Source organism: Geotrypetes seraphini, chromosome 2 (assembly GCF_902459505.1).
Source record: "Geotrypetes seraphini chromosome 2, aGeoSer1.1, whole genome shotgun sequence".
NCBI classification, from domain to species: Eukaryota; Metazoa; Chordata; class Amphibia; order Gymnophiona; family Dermophiidae; genus Geotrypetes; species Geotrypetes seraphini.
Window position 1 is genome coordinate 412,866,620 of NC_047085.1, and position 25,615 is coordinate 412,892,234.

The following is a 25,615-nucleotide window of genomic DNA, read 5'->3' on the forward strand; positions in this document are numbered from 1 at the left end:
GGAGAAAGAAGCCATCCAAAAAATGGTCAGGAAACCCTGGCAAGTGAGTTCAGAGTAGACAGATGGAAAAAGAAACCAGAGCCTGAGACCAATGTGATGTGAAGAATAAAATGACCAGACAACAAAAGGTAGAAAAAAAATTATCTATTTTGTGAACAGAATATATCGGAATTGAAATATGTATCCTACTAGAGCTGGTGTTAGACATAACTGGGGACTGCAAACCCCAGGCTGTGCTGCTCTAGCTTCAAGCTGGCTTAGGGCTCTCTCTGACCAGAGGTAGTTGACTTAGTTGCAACTCCCCTAACATTGCTCCTGTCATTTGTGACTGCAGTATTCGGTTAGCATGATTTTTCTGTGTAGCATTATGTAATAATTTGGCTTATACAGTTTTCTCAATAGTGGAAAGGATATTTGTGAAGGGGAGGGGAGACAGGAATAGTGTTGATCCTTGCTCTGTATTATTTGTGTTTATAAAATGACAATTGTACAGAATATTGTTTCCTTTTTATATTTTAATAAAATAAGTTCAATACAAAATCATAACTATTTGAGGCTTGTGCTGATGGAATTATGATGGTTTGTGGGGATGGAGCTTACAGGAAGGGGAAGGGGGCGTGGTCCAAGCTCAGGAGAATGGGGCAAGGACAGGAAGCGAGCTTAAGGGGAAGGGGACAAATTTTTTCCCTGCGTCATTCTCTACTATAGAGTACATAGACAAAATGGAGGGAAACTCCCAGAGAAATAAATTTAATCTGCTCTTAAAGCACAATTACTTACCATAACAGGTATTATCTGGGAACAACAGGTAGATATTCTCACATGTGGGTGACGTCCATGAAGACCAGTGCAAACAGTGTTAAACGTGAACTGTCACTTTAAGTTTTAAGAAACTTCGCTTGCACGAGTGCCTTCCCATCCGATGTAGGCTCGAGGTTCCTCAGTTCCGTATGCAAGCTAAGAAGCCAACCAGGGGAGGTGGGAGGGATGTGAGAATATCTACCTGCTGTCCATGGTTAAAGCACAGTTACTTACTGTAACAGGTGCTATCCAGGGACAGCAGGCAGATAGTCTCATATATGGGTGATGTCATCCACGGAGCCCCGATGCGGACAGCCTCGCAAGCAGACTTGCTTGAAGAACTTTTAGAAAGTTCGCGACTACCACACCGGGCATGCGTGAGTGCCTTCCAGCCCGACCTAGGGTGTGCGTCCCCTCAGTTGAGATAGCTAACTAAGAAGCCAACCAGGGGAGGTGGGTGGGTTGTGAGCATATCTGCATGCTGTCCCTGGATAACACCTGTTACGGTAAGTAACTATGCTTTATACCAGGTCAAGCAGGCAGCATATTCTAACATATGGGTGACCTCCAAGCTAACCAGAATGGTATGGTGGGAGTGTTAGCAATTCAGGAGAATAAATTTTATAATACTGCCTGGCCAAACTGGCCATCCCATCTGGAAAAAGAATCCAGACAATAATGAGAGGTGAATGTATGAACCGAGGACCAAGTGGCAGCTTTACAGATTTCCACAATAGGAGTAGATCTAAGCAAAGCTACAGATGCCGCCATGGCTCTAACTTTATGGGCTGTGACTTGACCCTGCAGATGCAGTCTAGCCTGAGCATAGCAGAAAGAGATGTAAGCAGCCAACCAGTTGGAGATGGTGCGCTTGGAAACTGGATGTCCCAACTTCTTTGGATCAAAGGAGACAAAAAGTTGAGGAGAAGATCGCTGTAGCTTAGTCCTTTGCAAGTAGAAAGCCAAAGCACGTTTACAATCCAGAGTATGAAGAGCTGTTTCACCAGGATAAGAATGAGACTTTGGAAAAAACACTGGAAGAACAATGGATTGATTGAGATGACATTCTGAAACCAATTTAGGAAAGAATTTAAGATGAGTACGGAGGACCACCTTGTCGTGATGGAATACTGTGAAAGGTGGGACTGCTACTAAAGCTTGTAGCTCACTGACTCTGCGAGCAGACATGAGAGCAATGAGGAAGACCACATTCCAAGTGAGATATTTTAGATGAGCCGAAGACATTGGTTCAAATGGAGGCTTCATCAACTGAGCAAGAACCACATTGAGATCCCAAACCACTGGAGGCAGTTTGAGAGGTGGTTTGACATTGAAAAGTCCTTTCATAAATCTGGAAACCAAAGGATGAGCAGAGAGGGGTTTCCCTTCTATAGGCTGATGGAAAGCAGCAATTGTACTGAGATGAACTTGAATAGATGTAGATTTGAGGCCTGATTGAGATAAATGCAACAGGTAATCCAGAACTGAAGACAAGGAAGTAGATTGAGGCTCCTTGTGATGAATGGTGCACCAAGAAAAAAATCTTACAACCATTTCTGGTTGTAACATTGCCTAATGGTAGGCTTCCTAGAAGCCTCTAAAATGTCCTTGACAGATTGAGAGAACTGGAAATTGGCAGTTACGTTGAAAGGTACCAAGCTGTCAGGTGCAGAGACTGCAGGTTGGGATGAAGCAGAGACCCCTGACTCTGTGTAAGCAGAGACAGAAAAACTAGTAGAAGAAATGGCTCCCTGCTGCTGAGTTGAAGTAGAAGGGAGAACCACGGTTGTCTGGGCCACCGAGGAGCTATGAGAATCACGGTGGTATGTTCGTGTTTGACGAGTGTCTTGGGAATGAGAGGAAATGAATACAGAAACTAATTCGCCCATTCCAGAAGAAAAGCATCTGCCTCCAGACGATGAGGAGATTTGAACCCTTGTTTAGAGTGTGTAGAATGATCTCAAGGCACTCTCAAGGACTCAAACTCCTTGCATAGTGTGTGTCAATTGAGCTCGAGGTACTCTCAAGGACTCAACTCCTTGTAATACTGCTGAGTGCTCAGGCTGGACTGCAGGAAGCAGAGTCGAGGCATGAGTTATTTTGGAAAGTATGTTACCAAACTCCTGATGCAGAATAGTTTCCAACATATTCTGCAAAGCCGGCACCAAGACCACTGAATCTGGCACATTTGGTGTGGCTAGTCTCCGAGGAAGACGACCTCGAGGAAGAGGGGTGCCTCGATTTTGAGACACGTTTCCTGGGCAGCCTCAGGTTGTAAGGGTGGCATGTCCTGAGGAGTTGGCTGAGCTATCTTACCTGGGGGAGACAGTGAGGATTGCAGTGCCTCAGGAGAAGATTTAGCTGATTTCCCCGAAGACGAGGACTTCCCCATCAAGGAAGGTTTAAGCGAGGTCAAGGTCCAGGTTACTGGTTTTTGCCCCGTAAAAGAATTTGCTGGAATCGAGGTTGAGGCCGGAATCGGGGTCAATACCTTAAGTAGAGGCTGATCCATTCCCCCTAATATTTTTTCAATCTGGACTCGACGACGTTTAAGGGCTCAATTTTGAAGTGTAGCACAGCGGTCGCATGACTCCGGATGATGATGATCAGGCCCTAAACACTGTACACACCACTTGTGTGGGTCAGTGATGGAGATTGTGCATTGACAACAGCTATACTTCTTGAACCCTGTAACCAGCCAGGACATGGAATGAAACACGGCTACGGCGAAATCGAAGCCTGCAGGCTGAGGCCGCAGTTTAGACCCCACCATGACACGAACAAAAAAACAACAAAACTTTAAAAAAAATAAAATAAAATCAAACACGTAAATAACACAGCAACCCTGCAAATAAAATACACGTACCACGGTAAGAGAAGGCACGAGTTTAGAACTAACTCCCGCGCAGAGCTTTGAAACGAAGGCTTCTCGGCTCCGTGGAAAACTTAGAACTGAGGAGACCCATGCCCTACGTCGGGCGGGAAGGCACTCGCGCATGCGCAGTGCGGCAGTCGCAAATTTTCTAAAAGTTCTTCAAGCAAGTCTGCTTGTGAAGCTGTCCGCATTGGGGCTCCGTGGATGACGTCACCCATATGTGAGAATATGCTGCCTGCTTGTCCTGGGATAACACCTGTTATGGTAAGTAACTGTGCTTTATCCTAGGACAAGCAGGCAGTATATTCTCACATGTGGGACTCCTAGCTTACTGCAATGGAATGGAGGGAGAGTTGACCATTAAGAAGAAAATAAATTTTGTAATACTGCTTGGCCAAAATGACCATCTCATCTAAAATAGGATTCTAGACAGTAGCGAAAAGTGAATGTGTAGCTTGAGGACCAAGTAGCTGCTTTGCTAATTGAATCAATGGGAGTGGGATGTAACAAAGCTACTGAAGCTGCCATAGCTCAGACTTTGTGTAACACGAACCCTCGAGCTACAGCCCAGCTTGAGCACAGCAGAAATAAATACAAGCCACTACCCATGTGGAAATAGTAATAACAACAACAACTTTATTCTTTTATACCGCCATAACCAAAAGTTCTAGGCGGTTTACACTAAAAAGAGCTGGACAATCAACGAAATACAATAATACAGTAAAAAATGCAAATATTTGTAAAATAGAGTTTCAATAATAAAACTCACTAAGTAATAAACTTATCGAACAAAGTGGTCTTAATTAATTTCTGAAAACTGCAATAGGATAACATAGCTTGCTGAATACATTTACCTAACCAAGATTGTTACCTACCAGCTTGAAATGCTAGGGTCCTATCTAAGAAGGTCTTATATCTACACCCATTAATTTTTGGATAAGCAAATAAGTAGAAGTTTCTAGTTTCTCTTGATGGTCTATGCAACACAAAATGAGGGAAAATGTAATCTGGAGACAATCCCGATTTCAGCTTAAAGCAGATACAGGAAAATCTGAACAATACTCTTGCCTCCAAATGAAGCCAATGATGTAAACGATAATATGGACTAAAATAGTCGTTCTTTTTTTAAACCAAAAATCAATCGAACAGCTGTATTCTGAATTATCCTTAATTTCCTTAGAATTGTTTTGGGTGCTCCTAAATAGATGATGTTACAATAGTCTAAAATAGATAAAATTAATGCCTGCACCACAATGTAAAAAGGCATTTTTGTAGTTCTTCTGGTTACAAGCTTGCCCAATCTGTTAGGATGAAAAGAGATGAACAGTTGAGGTGAAGTCCTATGCTGCTTAACTTGTTCTATGTAGTAGGCAAAGGCATGTTTACAGTTTAACATGTGAAGAGCTGTTTCTCCAGGATGAGCATGGGGCTTTGGGATGAAAACTGGAAGCACAATGGATTGAATGAGATGAAATTCTGTGACAACTATCGAGGGGGGGGGGGGAATGTCGGATGAGTGTGGCGAACCATCTTATCATGATGGAATACTCTGAACGGTGGATCCGACACCAATGTTGAAGCTCACTCACTAAATGGGCAGAGGTGAGAGAAATCAAGAAGACCACTTGCCAAGTGAGAAACCTGAGGTGATTAGAAGCCATTGGTTCAAATGTTGGTTTCATCAAAGTGGCTAGGACTATATTAAGATCCCAGACAACTGGAGGCAGTTTAAGTGGAGGTCTGGAATTGAAAAGTCTCTTCATAAACCTGGAAACAAGAGGATGAGAGGCCAGAGATTTATTGTTGACAGGAACATGGAAAGCACTAACAGCACTGAGGTAAACTCTGACCGAAGTGGTTTTTAGTCCAGAATTGGAAATATGGAGACAATAATCCAATACTGAAGATAGAGAAGATGATGAAGCATCTTTGTGGTTGAGAGTACACCACGCATTGAAATGTGTCCCCTTCTGTTGATAACATTGCCGAGTAGGTTTTCTGTAAGCAGCTATAATGGCTTGTACTGCATCAGAGATTAGTATCTGCTGAAGTTAGGTCGAAAGGTGCCAAGTTGTGAGGTGTAGCGATTGCAGAATGGGATGTAAGAGACCCTTGACTCTGAGTGAGCAGAGATGGAAAGATTGGATCCCTGGCACTCAGCTTAAGTAGAACAGAGTCCCAAGGTTGTCTGGGCTACCGAGGAGCTATCAGGATCATGATGGCTGACTCTTGCTTGAATTTGACCTAAGTCTTGAGAATGAGAGGGATTGGTGGAAATACGTAACGGAACATGTCTGTCCAATCCAGAAGAAAGGCATCTGCTTCCAGGCATTGAGGAGAATATTGTCTGGAACAAAATTCAGGCAATTTGTGATTGTGGGTAGAGGCAAATAGATCTGAGGAGTCCCCCCCCTAATGAGAAAAGGTGGCGTAATACTTTGAAGTTGAGTCCTTTTGTGCAGTCAAAGAAATCTGCTGAGTTTGTAGGCTAGAGTGATCTATGACCCTTGCACATATATGGCCTTGAGAAATATGTTTCGAACAATCACCCAGTTCCAAAGGTACTTGGCTTCCTGACAGAGAGGTAGAGAGCCCATTTCTCCTTGCTTGTAATGTAATATGCTACTTGACTGTCCATGCAGACTTGATTGGAAAGACTGCTCCGAAAGGTTTTCAGAGCATTTCAAATTGCTCTCAGCTTTAATAGGTTGATGTGTAATGTCTTCTCTTGAGCAGACCAGCAACCTTGTGTGCGATGACCATCCAGGTGAACTCCCCAAGCACACACGGATGCATCTTTGGCGAGCACTTTCTGATGTGGAGGGATGTGAAATAGTAGATCCCTGGAAAGATTGGTCGGATCCATCCACTGCTGGTGACTAATCTTTTGAGAGAAGGGATCGAGAGCCTGAGACCATTGAGAGGCTAGGATCCACTGAGCTGGTTTGTGGTACAGCCTTACGAAGGGGAATCATAGACTGTGGATGCCATGTGTCCCAAGAGTCACATAATCTGTCTGGCTGAAATGGTTTGTAGAAGAGAAACTTGCTTGCAAAGCTGAAGCAAAATGTCTTGTCTTTGTTGAGGAAGGAAAGCCCTTAGATAAACTGTGTCAAGAAGGGCTCCTATGAATTGCAGTTTTGAGGATAGTTGAAGATGAGACTACTGATTTTTCTGAAAAGAAATTACTACATTTATTGCATTTAGCTGAAGCAAAGCTTCAATTTCCTGAAGAAGAAGGGATGTCTGTTGTGATGTGAGAGGACTCTCTTGGAGGGTGATTTGGAGGTATTGTGACAAAATGGAGTAACACTCCTTGATGACCCAAGAGTCTGTCGTGATGATAGCCAAACATCCATGATATAATTGAAGTCAACTCCGATTGGTTGGGGAAGAGGCTGAGAGGTAGATATGATGGCCATGCTCTCTAGAAGCACGTCAAAAAGTCTGAGCTGGCTTTTGAGCAGCCGAACTCTGAGTATTTTGAGGTCACTGTTACTTTTGTCTCTTCTGTGCTGGTGGCTTGGAAGAAGAAGATATCGTCTCTTGTAAGGATAATAAGCTGGTTTTGGAGCAGACTTAAGATTGTTGATTCTTGATCTTTGGTCTATTCCAGGAGTGTCCAACCTGCGGCCCAGTGAAGTATTTTGTGCAGCCCCGATCGAGGGCAATGCAGTGTTTTTCCTCTGTTGCCCACAGGTGTTTACCATCTTGCCGGCTCCCTCCACTATCTTGCTGCAGCGTTTGTGCGGCCCAAGAAACATTTTTTCGGCCAATGCAGCCCAGGGAAGTCAAAAGGTTGGACAACCCTGGTCTATTCAAAGAGTTCCAAATTCTGCTCATGCCAAGTCAGCTTTTGAATAGCAGCCTCTACTCTATCACCGAAGAGTTCCAAGTTTATTTGTCACTTGATATATCATTAATCAAGGAATACTTAAAAGGTTTACAATACTTTTATAGTGAACATACGCTTAAAATAAACAAAAGCAAAATTGAGTTCTTCCCCTAGGTATGGAATGTTGGCTAAATGGTTCTGGAGATTAATATCCATGTCAGAGACTCATAGCCAAGCAAGATGCCGCATAGTAACATACATGGCCTATGACATTTCAAACAGAATGTACAAGATGCAGGCTATGTTTATTATATCAAATATAAATGAGGTTAATATTACCACCCTATAAACCAGTGTTTTTCAACCTTTTTTGGGCAAAGGCACACTTGTTTCATGAAAAAAATCACGAGGCACACCACCATTAGAAAATGTTAAAAAATTTAACTCTGTGCCTATATTGACTATATATAAAGTAATTCTCTTGCATAGGAATCAAATAAACACAAAGAAAGTATTTTATAATTACTTTATTATGAAATAGTAAGTAAACAGAATAGTGAAAAATTATAAAATACTTTATTCAGTGCGAAACCTGGGCCTGTTTGGCTGAACACAAAGCTGATATTCTGGTTGGAATCGAAGAAAGACACACACGTAGCTCTTCGTCAACAGCTCTCAGTCTCTCTCTGTATTTGGTTTTTATAGCAATCATGCTTGAAAAGCTAATCTCACACAGATATGTAGTGGAAAATGGGAGCAATGTCAAAACAGCTTTGTTTGCCAGAAGGGGGAACTCCTTGGCGGTATCCAACCAAAAATTGTCCAAAGGTAGATCAGCAAATCTTAGCTTGAAACCACGATTTTGTCTCAGTTCAGTTAGTTCCTCCTGCTCCTGTAAAGTCATGTCCTTTCCACCAACTGATGCTGAGCTATAAGGGTCTCTAACCCAGTCAAGGCATTCAGTGGAGACTGAAGAGAAATAAAATGACAACTTCTCCTCAAGAGTTTTTAAATGTTTAACTATTATCTCACACAGTGCAGCAGTGTGAACACCTTGCCATTGCTTGGTGAGTGTGAACATTTCAAGATTGCCACTTTCCACGTGTTGATGCCAGAGTTGCACCTTTGAACGGAATCCATTTATTTTATCTGTACTTGTAAGCAGGTTTTCACTTCGGCCTTGCATTCGTGTGTTCAGTTAATTCAGATGATAAAATATATCTGCCAGGTATGCCAGCCTTGCACACCACTCATCACTTGCAAGCTGCTTTACGTAATCTGACCTCTCATTTGTCAGAAACACTTTAAGTTCCTCCCGCAGCTCATACACACGAACCAAGACCTTGCCACGCGACAACCACCGGACCTCCGTATGAAACAGCAAGGTTTTATGCTTCGCTCCCATCTCCTCACACAACGCTGCAAATATGCGACTTTTCACGGGTCGTGACTTTACAAAGTTTACCATGCACACAACATCATCCAACACATGAACTAGGACTGCTGGTAAAGTCTTGGCTACGAGGGCCTCGCGGTGTAAAAAACAATGCGTAACAATCACATCTGGATTTCTTTCCTTCACTCTGCTTACAAAGCCTTTGGTGCGCCTGACCATGGCTGCAGCTCCATCGATGCAGACACTTGTGCAGTTTTCCCACTTAAGTCCTCCTTTTTCAAGGTATTCTGATGTGACCCGAAAAATTTCTTCTCCTGTTGTTTTTTCTGGCAATGCCTTGCAAAAAAAGAAGTTTTCTCTAATTGCATCACCATCAACAAAACGCACATTGGCCAAGAGTTGAGCATGTCCACTGATATCAGTAGACTCGTCAAGTTGCAATGCAAATTTCTCACTGATACGGATCTTTTCCAAAACCACACTTTCGATGTCTGCAGACATGTCATTAATACGTCTGGAAATTGTGTTGTCTGAGAGAGGGACTTTGGCTATTTCCTTAGCTGCTTCAGGTCCGAGCATCTCCTCTACAATAGCTTTGCAGGCAGGAAGTATTAATGTCTCTGCCACAGTGTGCAACTTTTTTGACTTGGCTATAAGTTCAGCAACTTGATAGCTAGCTTTAAGAACTCTTTCATTTACCTTTGTGGTTTTTCTCATGAAAGTTGCCTGTTTCTCCGTGTTGTCACGCAGGCAACAAAATAGTCCGCATTCTTGTTTTGAAGCGAAGGATGTTTCGTTTGGAGATGGCGTTTAAGTTTGCTTGGGACCATAGCATTGTTAGCTAGCTTTTCACCACACACCACGGACAGTGGAGTTGGTTTGTTTGCATCTCCAGTGAAAGTAAATCCAACTGAAATATAGCTTTCGCTATATTGCCTTGCGCCAGAGAATTTGCTTGCGCTAACCATCTTTGCTTTCTTTTGACCCCCACTCATACTTGGACTCTCATCTGGCTCCAAATTTTGTTCAGAGTCTAGTTCTTTCCTTTTCAAAAACTTGTCCATCACTGCAGTATCTCACTGTCACTCAGGACTTACTGCGCTTGTCTCCTCCAGATAGCCGCTGTCCGTCACACTCAGCACTCTTCTGATCGATCCCCGATGAGCCGGCGGATGACAGCTCCAGATGACAGCTCTGTAAAACTAAACAAGCCAGACCAGCACAGATCAATCCTACACCGTCAATCCTAACAGAAAACCCTGTCTTTCAAACACACAGAACACAGAAAACACCTTCGCCTAGTATGGAATATGTCATCACAAACTAACCCCTCACCCTTTTACAAAACTGTAGTGTGGATTTTAGCCACAGTGGTAACAGCCCTGACACTCATAGAATTCTGAGCATCAGAGCTGCTACCACCACGGCTGGCGCTAAAAAACGCTCCACAGTTTTGTAAAAGGGGGGATAAAATAGAAATACACAGTTTCAACGCTGTAGCTCAGAGGTGCCCAAACTTTTTGAGCTTGTGAGCTACTTTAAAATGACCAAGTCAAAATGATCTACCAATAATAAAATTAAAAAACACAAAGCACACTATACGCTGAGAAAATGTTAATTATCATTCCTATTCTGGGTTTTTTTCAAAGAGGTCAAGGCAGATGACTCTATGCATTGTCACCTCAGTAACAACCATACAAAAATAGACAAATATACCCTCCATCCTTTTTATTAAAGCACAATAACAGTTTTTAGCGCAGGGAGCTGCGCTGAATGCCCAGCGCTGCTCTTGACGCTCATAGGCTCCCTGAGCTAAAAACCACTATTGCAGTTTAGTAAAAGGTGACCATATTGTAAAATATAGACAGCAGATATAAATTCAGAACTGTGCATAGTAAGTGAAGGGAAGTTTTCATCTCTGGGAATTTACCCAGTTAACTATTAAGTTATTTGGGCAAATTCCTTTGAAAACTGTGGTAATACTGCCTCCACTTTGCTAAATTTAAAATAAAATCATTTTTCCTACCTTGTCTGGTGATTTCTGGTTGCACTTTCTTCTTCTGACTGTGCATCCAATCTTTCTTCCCTTCTATCAGCCTGTATGCTTTCTCTCCTCCACACCTCATTCCCTCCCCCAACTTTTTCTTCCTCTCTCCCTGACCTTTCTTTCTTTTTTTCTGTTTCTCTTCTTTCCTTCTGTTTCCCTGCCTACCCCCTTTCTTTCTTTCTCCCTGCCGTTCCCCAAGCCACTGCCACTGCCGCTGCCATCGGGGAACAGGACCCACCAATGGATAACAGGCCCCAAAGCCGACGTCGACACATGCTCTCCCTGACGTCAATTCTGCAATCGGAGAGGAAGTTCCGCCCAGCCAGGCAGCGATTGGCTGGCCCGAACTTCCTCTCTGACTGCAGAATTGACGTCGGGGAGAAGAAGACTTATCGGCTCGATAGATTAGATCGCCAAGACAAAGTGAGTCCTGGGTGATCGACTCACTTTGCCTTGGCGAGCTACTGGCGCCCCTGCCTTAGAACACTGCCTAGGACCCTGGGGGAGCCCGGGCCCCCTGAATGTAGGACTGGTAGTACTGCCCTGATGGCGGCCCTGCGGCACATCAGGCAACATCTCGCGGCACACTAGTGTGCCACGGAACAGCGGTTGAAAAACACTGCTTTAAACAAACCTAGGGACCCGACATGGTCCATGTTTCGGTAAACATGCCTTCTTCAGGGGTCCTAACAAAAGTAAATAGAAAGGACAAAGAATATACAATAATATATGTATGACAACCTAAAAATTGGACAAGTAATGTAATAACAAACTGTTCAGGAAAAACAATCTTAAGCAATCAACTGAAGATTACTGAGAACAATACCAATAAATATGTCTTCACAAAGCCATGTGGTGTGCTAAGAATAAAGGAAGGGCTTATAGAAATGAATGCATTAATATGGTGAACACAAAGTACAATCAAGATGCATACAAATCAAGTGTAAAGACAAAAGCAGCAATGAAATGCATCTGTGCAGTGCTCTCTTCTATGCAAAAATGCAAAGTGAATGTGAAAAAGATGTGAACAAAATAGAGTATTGCATAAGATATTAATGAAAATGAAAACCTACCAGGGTTAGTAAGATATTGAAATAAACCGCAATATGAATTGATAATAAATTGAAAAATAAAATATCAATAAATTAAAAAATATGGCCACAAAAAAGGGGAAAACAATTTATTTATTAAAAGATCAAAGTGGATAATAAATGTGTATAGAAATGTGGAGGGACTAACATAACTTTAAAACCACAATGGCAAAATAAATATATAAATATGACTGAAAAGTATGTGTATATCGTATCAAAAATGAATAATAAAAGTCCACAGAGAATTAAACAAAAAGTTACTCCACCACAGAATGTAAGAGAGCAGTGCATGGTAAGTGAGTGATATGAAACCAAGCAACAGAGCACTCTCATGGTCAGGGATATAAAACAAAACTTTATTGAACTTGGTGAAGAAAAATCAATAATTGTGATGATACGATATAACCTAAACCTTAAACAAAAAGAGCGAGGTAAAAGACACGTCGAGATTAAAAACATTACAAGAAAGTTGCCATGGGTTTGTGCAAATCTAAAAATGAAAATGGAAACAAGCACCGTGCCAATGATCTCATCAAAGACATGTAACCAAGCGTCCTTGCCTTGGTATTGTTCTCAGCACTTAAATCTTCAGTTGATTGCTTAAGATTGTTTTTCCTGAACAGTTTGTTATTACATTACTTGTCCAATTTTTAGGTTATCATACATCTATTATTGTATATTCTTAGTTCTTTCTATTTACTTTTGTTAGGACCCCTGGAGAAGGTGTGTTTACCGAAACATGGACCATGTCGGGCCCCTAGTTTAAAGGGTGGTAATATTAACCACATTTATATTTGATATAATAAACATAGCCTACATCTTGTACATTCTGTCTGCAATTTTTTATTTCTTGTTTTTTTGTCTGTTTCACTTCACTGCAGTCTCTGTTGGATTTTTTTCTTGTTTCTTGTTCCGATGACATTTCAAAAGCATCGAATGCCATCCATGCCAAATATTTTCTGGTCTACAGAGGACTGTGTGTGATCTGCTGAAATTTCACAAGATGCTCTGGGGGGGACTATACTGCTCGAAGTAACCTAACTTCTTCACAAAATGTTTAAAATAAAATGACAAGTAGAAGTTGTAATTAAGTACTCTATTAGCCAATATAGAGTTTTGGTAGAGATAGCGACCAAATTTGTCCATGTCCCTGTGGCACAGAAGCATAAACCCTGGTACTGGAGAATTTTTAAAAGGTTGACTCTACAAGCAACAATTGATGTTGTAATTAAGGTTTGTCAAATCCAGGGCAGGAAATTATTCTGTAGAGTGAATCAATTTTCCTTGGGGCTGCAATAACAGAAAGAGGAGTCTCCCAGTTTCAAAATAGAGCCTCCTTAAGATTATGCAGCAGTAACTTAAGAAGTTCATCATAATCTGAGGCATCAAGCTCTGCCCTGGGTTCAGTGTCAGCCTCTAATTTGAAAGGGAGGGCCTTGCCCAACTGTCTAATGTATTTAGTAAAAGAAAGTCCTTCATGAGGAGATCTTCTTAGAGGAAGAGAAGATGGATCTGAAGGTATGCCAAATAACTCATTGGCAGACAAAGTGGGCTCACATTCAGTCAGTATGACGATGTAAGAGATCAGAATCAACTGCAGGAACCCCAGGAAACTCTATAAGATGAAGACTGTAGAGGAGAGCGATGAGGATGACGAGACAATGTGCCTCAATGTTTTCGGTACCACTCCGATAAAGACAATGAAGAGGAGAGACGGGTAGTTCTCTTATCTTTAGAAACATGGGATCCATGCAATGTAGAAAGTCGGAGCCTCAATGCAGAGCATCTTGTTGAAGAGGAGCATTGATGCATCAAAGAGCATCGATGTTTAGATGAAGAGCAACGATGTCTTAATGATGAGGATCGATGCTTCAATAAAGCCACGATGTCTACTGGAAGATCGATAACAGGTAGACTGACATCTCGATGGAAATTTAGAAGTGGTACCCTGTGGCCTCGAAGTGCTATAGGCTGGGCCAGTAACGAGGGCATTGATGCAAGCAGCGGTGTCGCATGTAATTTAAACATGTCATCAATCTCCCTCTTGAAGAACTCACTGAGTTGCTCTTTGAAGAGTTGCATCAGTACCCTTGGCTCAACAGCTGGTACCATTGGTGTGGCAGGGTGTCGAGAGGTGGGTGACCTTGAAGAGGATGCACACGCTGAAGGAGACACAACCTGCAGAGATGGCAGTGGCGTTTAGCCTATACTGAGGAAATCAATGCTTTAGAGGCCTACAATGCTTGCTGGGAAAAGGATGGCTTCTTAGCTGGCTTCCCCAAAGCTGGAAGGTTGTCCGATGTCGATGCTTGTACCGCCATTACTGGAAGCGCAGTGTTCCCAGTGTCTATGGTTGAACCAAAGAGTTTCTCTTGCTGAATGTGACGAGCTTTTAGTGAGCACTTCTGTAAGATGGAACAACACAAGCAGGTGTCAACATGATGCTCAGGGCCTAAACACTGCAAACACCAACTATGTGGGTCAATAATTGGGACAGAAAATTGTGGCAGCCAAATTAAACTCAATGATTAAATAGGAGAACAAGCCCGCTGAAAAAGAAAACAAAGGCTGAAAACTCCCACACACAGGGGATGAAAGGCCCACAGGGGATGAGAGGAAAAAAGGGGGGGAAATCATATATACTTATATATCTAAATATAGATATATAATTTTATATTTTACTAAAAAAATTAGTAAAAGAAAAGAAAAAAAATAACAGCCAAAGGCCAGAGTTAGAAAAATGATACGGGTTAAGGCAATGCAGACTGGACGAGTTAAAAAAAAACACTTCTTCACTCCGCAGAAAATGAAGAACTGAGGAACCACAAGCCTACGTTGGGTGGGAAGGCGCTCACGCATGCGTGATGCGGGCAGCCGTGAAGTTTCTTAAAACTTAAAGTGACAGTTCACTTTTAACACTGTTCATACCGGGTAGAGAATGACACGGTGTCAAAATTCATCACCGTTCCCGTCCTCGCGGATAACCGCAGGAAACCATCTTCATGTCATTCTTTAAGGAGAAAGGGAAGAATCAGAATATGAATGGCCACAACCACTGACCCACAAGCTTTGCTTTGAAGAATGCTGGTGTAGAAGGGACCGAGGTTGAAATAGACACTAGAAAATGACATGGGATTATTTTCCGGACGGGAACAGTGATGAATTTTGTCATTGTGTCATTCTCTAATACCGGGCTCTGTAGATGATGTCACCCACATGTGAGAATATGTTGCCTGCTTGTCCTAGGATAGCATGAAAATTCACAACAATCATTAACAACTGAAACAGGTCAAACAATAAGAACCTGAAACTGTGCTATAAGACACAGCCTGCATTAACAGAAGGGGGAGCCACAGCTGGGGACCCTCAATACAAAGTGCATAACATGTTCAGATGGCACTCTTAGAAAGACTGGTCAAGAAACCATAAATCTAGCTTACCAGTACTTATCAAGACAATCAGCGAATCCACAACTCCTAGGATGGGTTCCAGAAATAAAGTGTGGATTTACAAGAAAGAAGATTAGCAAAGGTAAGAACCTAATCTTTCGCTCTTCTACAATTCCACTCTATTCATGGACAAGTGGGATGTAACAGAGCAGTCCCATAGACTCAGGGTGGGACCAATGAGCCTACTGTCAAAACAGAACAACCAAAAGCAGCATCCTACTTGGCTGCCACATCAATCCTGTAGAAGTATGCAAGGAGGACCAAGCAGCAGCTCTGCAAAGCTCCTCAAGAAAAATCGCCGACTCTCCACGAGGAGGAAATACCTCTAGTAGAATGAGCCCTCCTAGAAAGAGGGAGCTTCTTTCTGGCAGCAGTATAAGCAGATGAAATAGCAATACAGATCCATCTTAAAATGGTGGCTTTCGAAGCCAGTCTGCCCTTATGGGCAGGACCCACCAGCACGAATAGATGATCGGATAACCAACACTTATTTGTGACCTCCAACTACCGCAAAAAAAGTCAGCGAGCATCCAGCAACCTCGGCACTCAGTCATGCTTACTTGATTCCCAAGGGAGCAAAGGTAGGAAGCCAGACCTCCTGACTGACATGGAAACTAGAGACTACCTTCAAGAGAAAGGAAGGAACAGTGCACAGAATCATGCTGGAATCTGTAATTCAAAGAAAAGATCTCTGCAGGACAAAGCCTGAAGTGCAGAAACTCTGTAGGCTGAAGTTATGGCCACTAGGAAAACTGTCTTAACAGTGAGATCTATTAAGGATGCCTGGTCCAAGGGCTCCTAGGGCAGAAAAGCAAGCAATCAGACAACCAGATTGAGATTCCAATTCGAGCAGGGTAGTCACAGCGGGGCACAAAGCTGCAATGCACCCCTAAGAAACCTGACAACATCCGGATGAGCAGCCAGAAAGCCTTTAAGAGGCTTAGGATCGAAACAACAAAGATCGGCAATCTGAACCCTCAGAGAGCCAATGGCCAGACCCTTTACCAGCTCATTCTGAGGGAATGCAAGAATCAGTGGTACTGACATCAAGGTCAGATCCTCATTCTTCTGGATGAAACCAGAATTGATAACATCTCAAGCCTTCACATAGACTGCCACAGTCGACTTCTTTTTGCTGCGCAAGAGAGTAGTTATCACACCCAAAAAATAACCTTGGCGGACTAATGCTGCAAACTCAAGAACCAGACCATAAGACCAAAGCGGTCCGAATCCTGAAGCACAATCGCACCCTGCCTAAGGAGATGAGGATGATAGGGAAGCCTGAGAGCCTAACACAGACATAAGTAAACAAGGTCGGTATACCATGGCCACCTCAGCCAGTTGGGTGCCACCAGAATCTCCCAACCCCTGTGCACCTTGATCAGCAGACTGCCATCATGGGCCATGGATGGAAGATAAAAAGAAGACACTCAAGAGGCCAGGGCTGGACCAGCGCATCCAAGCCTTCGCTTCCAGGCTCACAACAGCTGCTGAAGAACCGATCTGCTTTTTTATTGGTCACCAAACCCATCAGGTCAAAAATTAGATGACCATACTTCTTCACCAATCAAAAAAATTTTCAAAACAATTTTTATACACTAGTGTCACAGTTAATCAGTAACTCAATGTAACATATAACTCCTGTTTCATTTAAGGCCATTCATACGGTACCCTATTTAATAACAAACTCTCCCAAATCAAAACTAGGAGGTTAAAGTATTATATAAGGGCTGTAAACTCAGTACATAGACCCTAACATATACTGTATGTTATTTCAGGTCCTTAACCTGGATTAATGAAATGCCATATAATCATTTACATCAAACCTCCTTCCCACCCTTAAATATGAGTTAAAACCATTTTTATTCAAATAAATAAATTGAGGGATTAGAATTTTTAAAGTTAATTCATGGGCCAAAAATTCCCGAGCATATAAAAGGAAATCTTGAAGCGCCTATATCACTTAAGGAACTCCAGGCAGCCTCAGAGTTAGATCCGCTCCAGGTAGTGATGGATTCACTGTGGAGTTTTTCAAATCATTTCAAATTATACTTTTACCTCATATTCTTAATTTATATCAATCACAACTAATTAAAAGTTGTATTTCAGGAACAATGGCAGAATCTTTAACTACTGTTTTGCCAAAGCCAAATAAAGATCCCATGTTGGTTTCAAACTACAGACCTATTTCTTTAATTAATGTAGATGGAAAACTCCTGGTTAAGCTATTGGCTCTAAGATTAGCCAAGGATCTCCTTTATATGATTGGCATGCACCAAACAGGTTTCGTTGCTCAAAGACATTCTTCAAATAATACTAGATTGGCATTTCATATGCTAAGTTTATCAAAAACGATTAATGATCTGGCTTTCTCTGTCTCTTTGGATGCCGAGAAGGCCTTTGATCGTGTGGAATGGACTTTCATGTATCAAGCGATGAATTAGTTTGGTATAGGATATGGATTTATACAAATGATTCAAACCTTGTATAGTTCCCCCTCAGCCATACTATATATTAATAATACATTTTTGGAGCGTTTCTGTCTAAAGAGAGGGGTTAGACAAGGGTGTCCCTTATCTCCTTTGCTTTTTGATATTGTTTTGGAACCCTTGTTGTTGGCTATAAAGCAGGCAAGGGAGATACAGGGGATTCCTTATGCAGGTCGGGAATATAAGATTTCTGCTTATGCAGATGATATCTTGCTTCATTTGATGAATCCTGAATCTACCATTCCGCATTTACTAGAATTGACTGACAGATTTGGTAAATTTTCTGGCTACAAAATAAATTGGAGCAAATCGGAGGTTCTTCCGCTAAATGTGCTTTGTGCAAAAGGACTATTTGATCCATTCCCATTCCTTTGGAAGGAAGAGGATATAAAATATTTAGGTATCATGTTTCAAAAACACTGGAAGACACGATGACAGTAAATGAAAAATCTTTATTGCTGAAAGTAAAAGAAATGTGTGAGCATTGGAACCCATTACATCTCTCTTGGTAGGGGAGAGTCCAAACTGTCAAGATGATGATTTTGTCTGTAGTTTGCTACCAAATGAGTATGTTGCCAATTTATTTTCAGGGGTCCTTTTATAAGAAATTGAATGGAATTCTCACTAAATTTATTTGGCTGGGTAAAACAGCTAGAATAGCTTTAGTATCTTTGCAAAAGCCAATTGCGGCGTGTGGGGTAATTTCCCAAATTTTTATAGATACCATCAAGCTTTCATACAGTGTCAGGGTATGTATTGGATCCTTTCTGAAGTCTTGGAGCATCTTCCGGACTGCCTTTACTTAAAATGGCAACTTATGTCCCCATTATGGTTATCTGGTATAATCAAATGCAAGAATTTTCTCACATTCATGCCGTACTTCATTCATTCAGAATTACAACTTATCTTACTCGTCCTCAGTGGGCCACCAGGCACTCAAATCACTTTGATAGTGCTGTGCTTTATGCTCCCACTCGTCATCGGACCCAGCTTTATAAAACTTTAAATACTTTTAGATAGTTATGATTTACGTTAGACATCATCACCTTCTTCGACCTCACCGATTACAAAACCTCGGTTGACGACACTCGCTGGGAACCTGTCCCTTGGTCCGACCATTTACTAGGAGCTTTCTGCCTCCCCATTTTCATGTCATACCTCGAACCACCACCACTGAGAGGGAAAAGAGAATGAGACGAAGAAGAAGTCCTGGTGAGATACAGGTGAAGCAAAACAAGTCCTTTGGATAAAGGTGAAGTAACCAGACCTCATAAGAGAAAAACCCCCTCCCCTCCCTCTTGCTCTAATAAATCAGTATATGAACTGTAAAAGATATTTCATAACCCACTTGCCAGCTGGCCTATAGTGATTGAGAAATGTTCTGTTTCTGAGTTAGCTATGGTAAGCAAAAACTTGTAAGAAACAAGACTTAAATTCCGATGCATGGCACCTGGCCGGATATTATGCAAAGAGGAACACAGCTCATGGTCAGAAAAACAGAGTACTCAAGAACATTATTTAGCAAGATATATCATGTGTTACCACAGCAGAGAAGAGGTGTATACTTTCGGCTCAACAATGGTAGGAAATATGGGGGCAGAAGGAGGAACAGGATTGTCTAAGCAACGGCTTAACAGAAGATCGGTGAAAAACCAACGGCAGATGGAATCACGAGGGAACAGGCAAGAGAAAGAAAAACTAGGGCTAGAGGCACAAGACAAATAATCATGGCTAGCACTGGCAGCCAGAGAAGAATAAAACAGGGGGATTCCTAATGTCAGCAAGAGTAGCGGGAGAAATCAGACATAATGGGCATGCCTGTTCAAGATGTGGTTTCCCGAGACAGGAACACTGCAGTTTTCCCTGACTCTAGGAAATAAAATAGTCATTAGTAAAAAGAAAGAAACGTAGGTGGCAATATTAAAATCCTGGACCCATAAAGACAAAAAGGGTTTTTTGTTTTTTTTCCTTGCATTGTCCCCTTGTCTATTAATTGGACATATATGTATTTCTTGTGCAAATACAGTTTCTGTTTTCTTCGTGCATTATCTTTCTCTGATCTCCAGTAATCTGTTTATAGTGTATGCGAAATCCGTCTATGATCAAAAAACAAAAATAATGTCACCTTTATTCACCCCCCTCTTCACAGCTGTTGAAATGGAGCTCAACAGGTGTGAAAAATGGAAAAATGTATGTGTAAGAGGGGTTTATAGCCATGGGGCGCTTCCCCTCTGGATTCCCTTTAGAGAAGGCTTATTAGACTACAGGAGTAGATAAGAAATTAGGATGTGGAGCAGATCACCAGTGAGACGCTGACACAAAAAGTTAGTGTATGAGTCAGTGTCTTGTCGTGATCACAGACGAACAACGATGTGTGTCCCTGAACCCCTGTAGGTCATGTGCAATGACCCGGGGAAAAGATACCAGGACTCTCATGGAGAAGAGAGGCTGAGAAAGATAGATTTGAAGACATATATTTCATAGGCGTTCAGTAGAGATTACTGGCATAAAGACCGCCCTCAAAAACATGCCTGAACACCAAGTATGCACCAGCCGGTACTAGGAGGAAAATGTAGGAAGAACGAGATAAAAGAAGTCAGGCATCAGTTCCCCAACACTTATGATAATGAAGGTTCACAAAGATGCATGCTGACAGAAAATGAATATATATAGATAACAGTAATAGGTCAGAGTTAGAGATTATTTACCACAGAGATATATATAGGGGACTGATTTCACATGGCACCAACGATGCGAATGCAGAGAAACATCAAAATGTAAGACAGTGGATTCATAGAAGCATCAAAATACAATATCACTATACAATGTAATATTACAAAATGGTTAACCTGTGGACAGAAAAATGGAAGGCCAGGCGTTATCCGAGCAGAGGAAAGAATTCAACCAGCAATTGAATCAGTGTCTGTACCAAGGAAAGAGTTTGGAGAAGAAGTAAACATAAGATTTACACAGAGATAAAGTAACAACGGCCGTAAATATTGCTCCACTATATATGCTATCTTAGCTTCGTTTCCCACTAAGCATTATCTTATGCTGGTTACTCTAACACTAGTCCCATACGCTATGTTTGCTACCCCAGCGCCAGTCCCTATATTACGCTGGCTACTTTAATGCCAGTCCTTATACTATGCTGACTACTTTAACGCCAGTCCTTATACTATGCTGACTACTCTAACGCCAGTCCTTATACTATGCTGACTACTCTTACGCCAGTCCTTATACTACGCTGACTACTCTAACGCCAGTCCTTATACTATGCTGACTATCCTAACGCCAGTCCATATACTACTCTGCGTTACTCCCAAGTTCTTGTTTCATTCTTTTTTTCCTAACTGTAGCGTGAAGGACCAATAGGACAATTGAGGATGGGAACCCGGTCCCGGGCAAGGCAATGCAGAAAAACCGCTCCAGGGTCCGGGACCATCCAAATTTGACACCAGAGAGTCCTACGTAAAAACAAAAAGGGAAAAAAAAAAATTAGTGCTGAAAAAGAAAATAGTGTATAAGGCAGAACATATTCAATTGCTGGTGAAAAAAGGAAATGAAGGAGAAGTGCGGCATAAAAAGGGGAACAAGATAAAGCAGGCAATACAGCAACTCTGTAAAATAAGGAAGTTCAGTTGAAAACAATGCATAAGTACAGAAATAAAACCCAGAATCAAACTTTTGGCCAAAAGTAATGGAGAGGCAATCTGACAAGCAGATTTCATGCCTGCAATCCAGTGAGGTCGTTTAAGGCTCGTGTCCTATACAGTCGTGGGTCACCATTGAAGTAAGCCGCTGTCTAGGCCTACCTCGTAATGGAGACTCCACACACTATATACTGGTTTCAATAGATATACATTTATTAACAAATCAGTAACAGCTTACAATTTCAAATTATTCAGCATATAATGGAACAGATGTGATCCTCAGGCCTGAGGGTCCTCTGATGTCTGTACAGATTACTTCTGCTTATAGGCCTGATTTTATACATTTTTTGGTGGTCAATACCACGTTAGCCTAAATCACATGATACATCTTTATTGGTTGTTTTTCTTATACGTCAATACATACGTAGATTCATTTATTGGCTTATCTATTTGTGTCATCTTATACGTCTGTTCAGTTTGCCGTAAGGCCTAACCCTTTCCTGCAAATGCCCTTTTCCCTTTACCATATATGCAATTCCGAGTCTAAAATTCCTTCTCTGCTGTGGTAACACATGATATATCTTGCTAAATAATGTTCTTGAGTACTCTGTTTTTCTGACCATGAGCTGTGTTCCTCTTTGCATAATATCCGGCCAGGTGCCATGCATCGGAATTTAAGTCTTGTTTCTTACAAGTTTTTGCTTACCATAGCTAACTCAGAAACAGAACATTTCTCAATCACTATAGGCCAGCTGGCAAGTGGGTTATGAAATATCTTTTACAGTTCATATACTGATTTATTAGAGCAAGAGGGAGGGGAGGGGGTTTTTCTCTTATGAGGTCTGGTTACTTCACCTTTATCCAAAGGACTTGTTTTGCTTCACCTGTATCTCACCAGGACTTCTTCTTCGTCTCATTCTCTTTTCCCTCTCATCCCCTCTTCAAAGCCCCTTCAGGTGGCTTTGACATCCGGATATTTGGTCAGAAGGTGGATTGTGTCAGTGATCATACAGCACAGGCATAGGGCCACGTATTTGAAATTGTATACCTTTATTCAGCCATTACATATATTAGACCTTAGTCTATTTGAATTAAAGCAGATAAATTTTTGTTTTCTTTTGTATGTCATCTTTTAACGCTGTACCTATCCTGTTAGTAATATTGCTCAGGTATTGTTGGAAACAAGTTAGATGATATATACAGTACAGATATTTCTGCCTTATTAATTGTGTATCACTTCACAAAGACAATTGCCATATCAGAGGAAGCTGTATGCTACATGAGAATCCGTGTTTACACCCTTTTAATTAATTAATGACTTATTTACATAATTATGGACTAATGCTATTTGAAATATCATCGATGAAAAATTTTCAGTCGTATGAAACCCTGATGACGGATGAGCTCCAAAGGAAGGATCGTGCTACCAGAGAAAGCGCCTACACTTACCAGCAAAGACTTCCTGACTGTTGCTACCAAACACAGGATGACCTTTATGACCTTGAACTTCTACAGCTTTAATTATGGACTTATTAATTTGCACTTTTATGGACTCTTTTATGGACTCATGCAGTATTAGTATATATATTTTTTCATGTGTTGATAATTATTTCTAACAGCCCTATTGCAAGATTTGTATGTTTTTCTTGATTGTGACTTTATGCATTTTCATCCTGTTTTGACTCCCACAATAGCTCCCTAGTTATTTTCCCTTCCAGTCAGATTCTTTCCATCCCCTTTCTTGCTGCTAAGCTGAGGAGAAGTGCAGTGAAGAAGAAGTAATGAGCCCAGTTGAAGGATGATGACGTAAGATTTGATGTGGTTACCTGGACTTTCACCCCTGGCGTCTGGACCCAGCCGAGTCTGCACCGATCCCAGCTGTTTTGGAAGAGCATTGAAATAATCTAACTTGTTAATTTATCCCGCCATCCCTTTTGGATGTAGTATGCTCATAACAGGATGAAGCCATAAAATGAGAATATATTAAAAAGTATCAGATTAAATTATGAACCCCTGCAGATGCCTAGTTGCTCGAACTATCCCAAATGTTGAAATAGAGACCCATACACAACATTTTTGATAATCTTGACTTGGCCGATTTTGATGCACCTCCCTATGAAACACCAATAGCTGATTTCCCCTCCCAAGAGCCACCACCACGTCAGTACTTTATTCTAATGTTTCTAACACATTAGTATAAGCTCTGCAGTCATACCCCAGGTGCCTACCTGACTTTTCCGTTGCATATTATCCTAATTATTGATCGCATATTATCACATTGTATTAATAATTTTATTGTGACATGTTATGCTGCTCTGTTCCGGGTTAGTATAGTATGGGTGGGCACTTGTCCTTTTCATTTTTACCATATACAATTTCAAATACGTGGCCCTATGCCTGTGCTGTATGATCACTGACACAATCCACCTTCTGACCAAATATCCGGATGTCAAAGCCACCTGAAGGGGCTTTGAAGAGGGGATGAGAGGGAAAAGAGAATGAGACGAAGAAGAAGTCCTGGTGAGATACAGGTGAAGCAAAACAAGTCCTTTGGATAAAGGTGAAGTAACCAGACCTCATAAGAGAAAAACCCCCTCCCCTCCCTCTTGCTCTAATAAATCAGTATATGAACTGTAAAAGATATTTCATAACCCACTTGCCAGCTGGCCTATAGTGATTGAGAAATGTTCTGTTTCTGAGTTAGCTATGGTAAGCAAAAACTTGTAAGAAACAAGACTTAAATTCCGATGCATGGCACCTGGCCGGATATTATGCAAAGAGGAACACAGCTCATGGTCAGAAAAACAGAGTACTCAAGAACATTATTTAGCAAGATATATCATGTGTTACCACAGCAGAGAAGGAATTTTAGACTCGGAATTGCATATATGGTAAAGGGAAAAGGGCATTTGCAGGAAAGGGTTAGGCCTTACGGCAAACTGAACAGACGTATAAGATGACACAAATAGATAAGCCAATAAATGAATCTACGTATGTATTGACGTATAAGAAAAACAACCAATAAAGATGTATCATGTGATTTAGGCTAACGTGGTATTGACCACCAAAAAATGTATAAAATCAGGCCTATAAGCAGAAGTAATCTGTACAGACATCAGAGGACCCTCAGGCCTGAGGATCACATCTGTTCCATTATATGCTGAATAATTTGAAATTGTAAGCTGTTACTGATTTGTTAATAAATGTATATCTATTGAAACCAGTATATAGTGTGTGGAGTCTCCATTACGAGGTAGGCCTAGACAGCGGCCTACTTCACCACGCACCCCCAATCCCATTACCTTCCGAAAAAAAATTGCGAGTGACCTGTTCTGGAACAATTTCCTCAACCTATTTTCCACCATTCCCAATCTTCCAAGCCATGAATACAACTGGCTCAATTGGATCACCCTCTCTGAAACCACCTACCGCTCCCTTGCTCCACTATCCACTGAAACCATCTCCTACTCCCGCAAGGCCCCCTGGTACCTTCCATACCACAGACATCTGAAACAGAAATGTCGAATACTGGAAAGAAAATGGAAAAAAATCTAAATCCCCCACCGACAGACAGTCCTGGAGGGCAAATATCAAGTTCTACAATACTGAATTTAAAAAATCAAGGAAGAACTACTACGGCAACAAAATCTCCAGATCCAACAACCAAAGTAATACACTGTTCAACATTTGGCGTTCCATATCCTCCAAACACGATTCTGCCACACCCCTCTCCTCTTCATATGCCGATGAACTAGCAAAATTCTTCAATGAGAAAGTCACCACCTTACGATGCTCCTTCCCTCCAACACCCTCTTACAACTCCCTGGTGCTCGCCACCTCCAACCCCAATCTAACCGATGCCAACCATATCCCAGTCGATAGATCCTGGACCACCTTCGATCTCGTCTCCGATTCCCAGGTCTCCAAACTCTGCCTCAAGTTAAAATCCTGCAACTGCACCTTGGATCCTTTCCCCTCC

General features: G+C 41.7%; 1 protein-coding gene across 6 annotated transcripts in view; it reads right to left on the reverse strand.

Annotated features, from left to right (window-relative positions):
- The window catches only part of GLCCI1 (glucocorticoid induced 1), a 204,780-nt gene that overhangs the window by 29,837 nt on the left and 149,328 nt on the right, over positions 1 to 25,615 (reverse strand). For 4 of the 6 annotated variants that reach the window (XM_033931018.1, XM_033931017.1, XM_033931022.1 and 1 more), the window contains exon 7: positions 10,005 to 10,109. The exons of the other annotated variants lie outside the window; for them this stretch is intronic. In XM_033931018.1, coding sequence (XP_033786909.1) covers positions 10,005 to 10,109 — 105 coding nt within the window. The remainder of the gene's footprint in view (positions 1 to 10,004; positions 10,110 to 25,615) is intronic. 6 annotated transcript variants of the gene reach the window in all.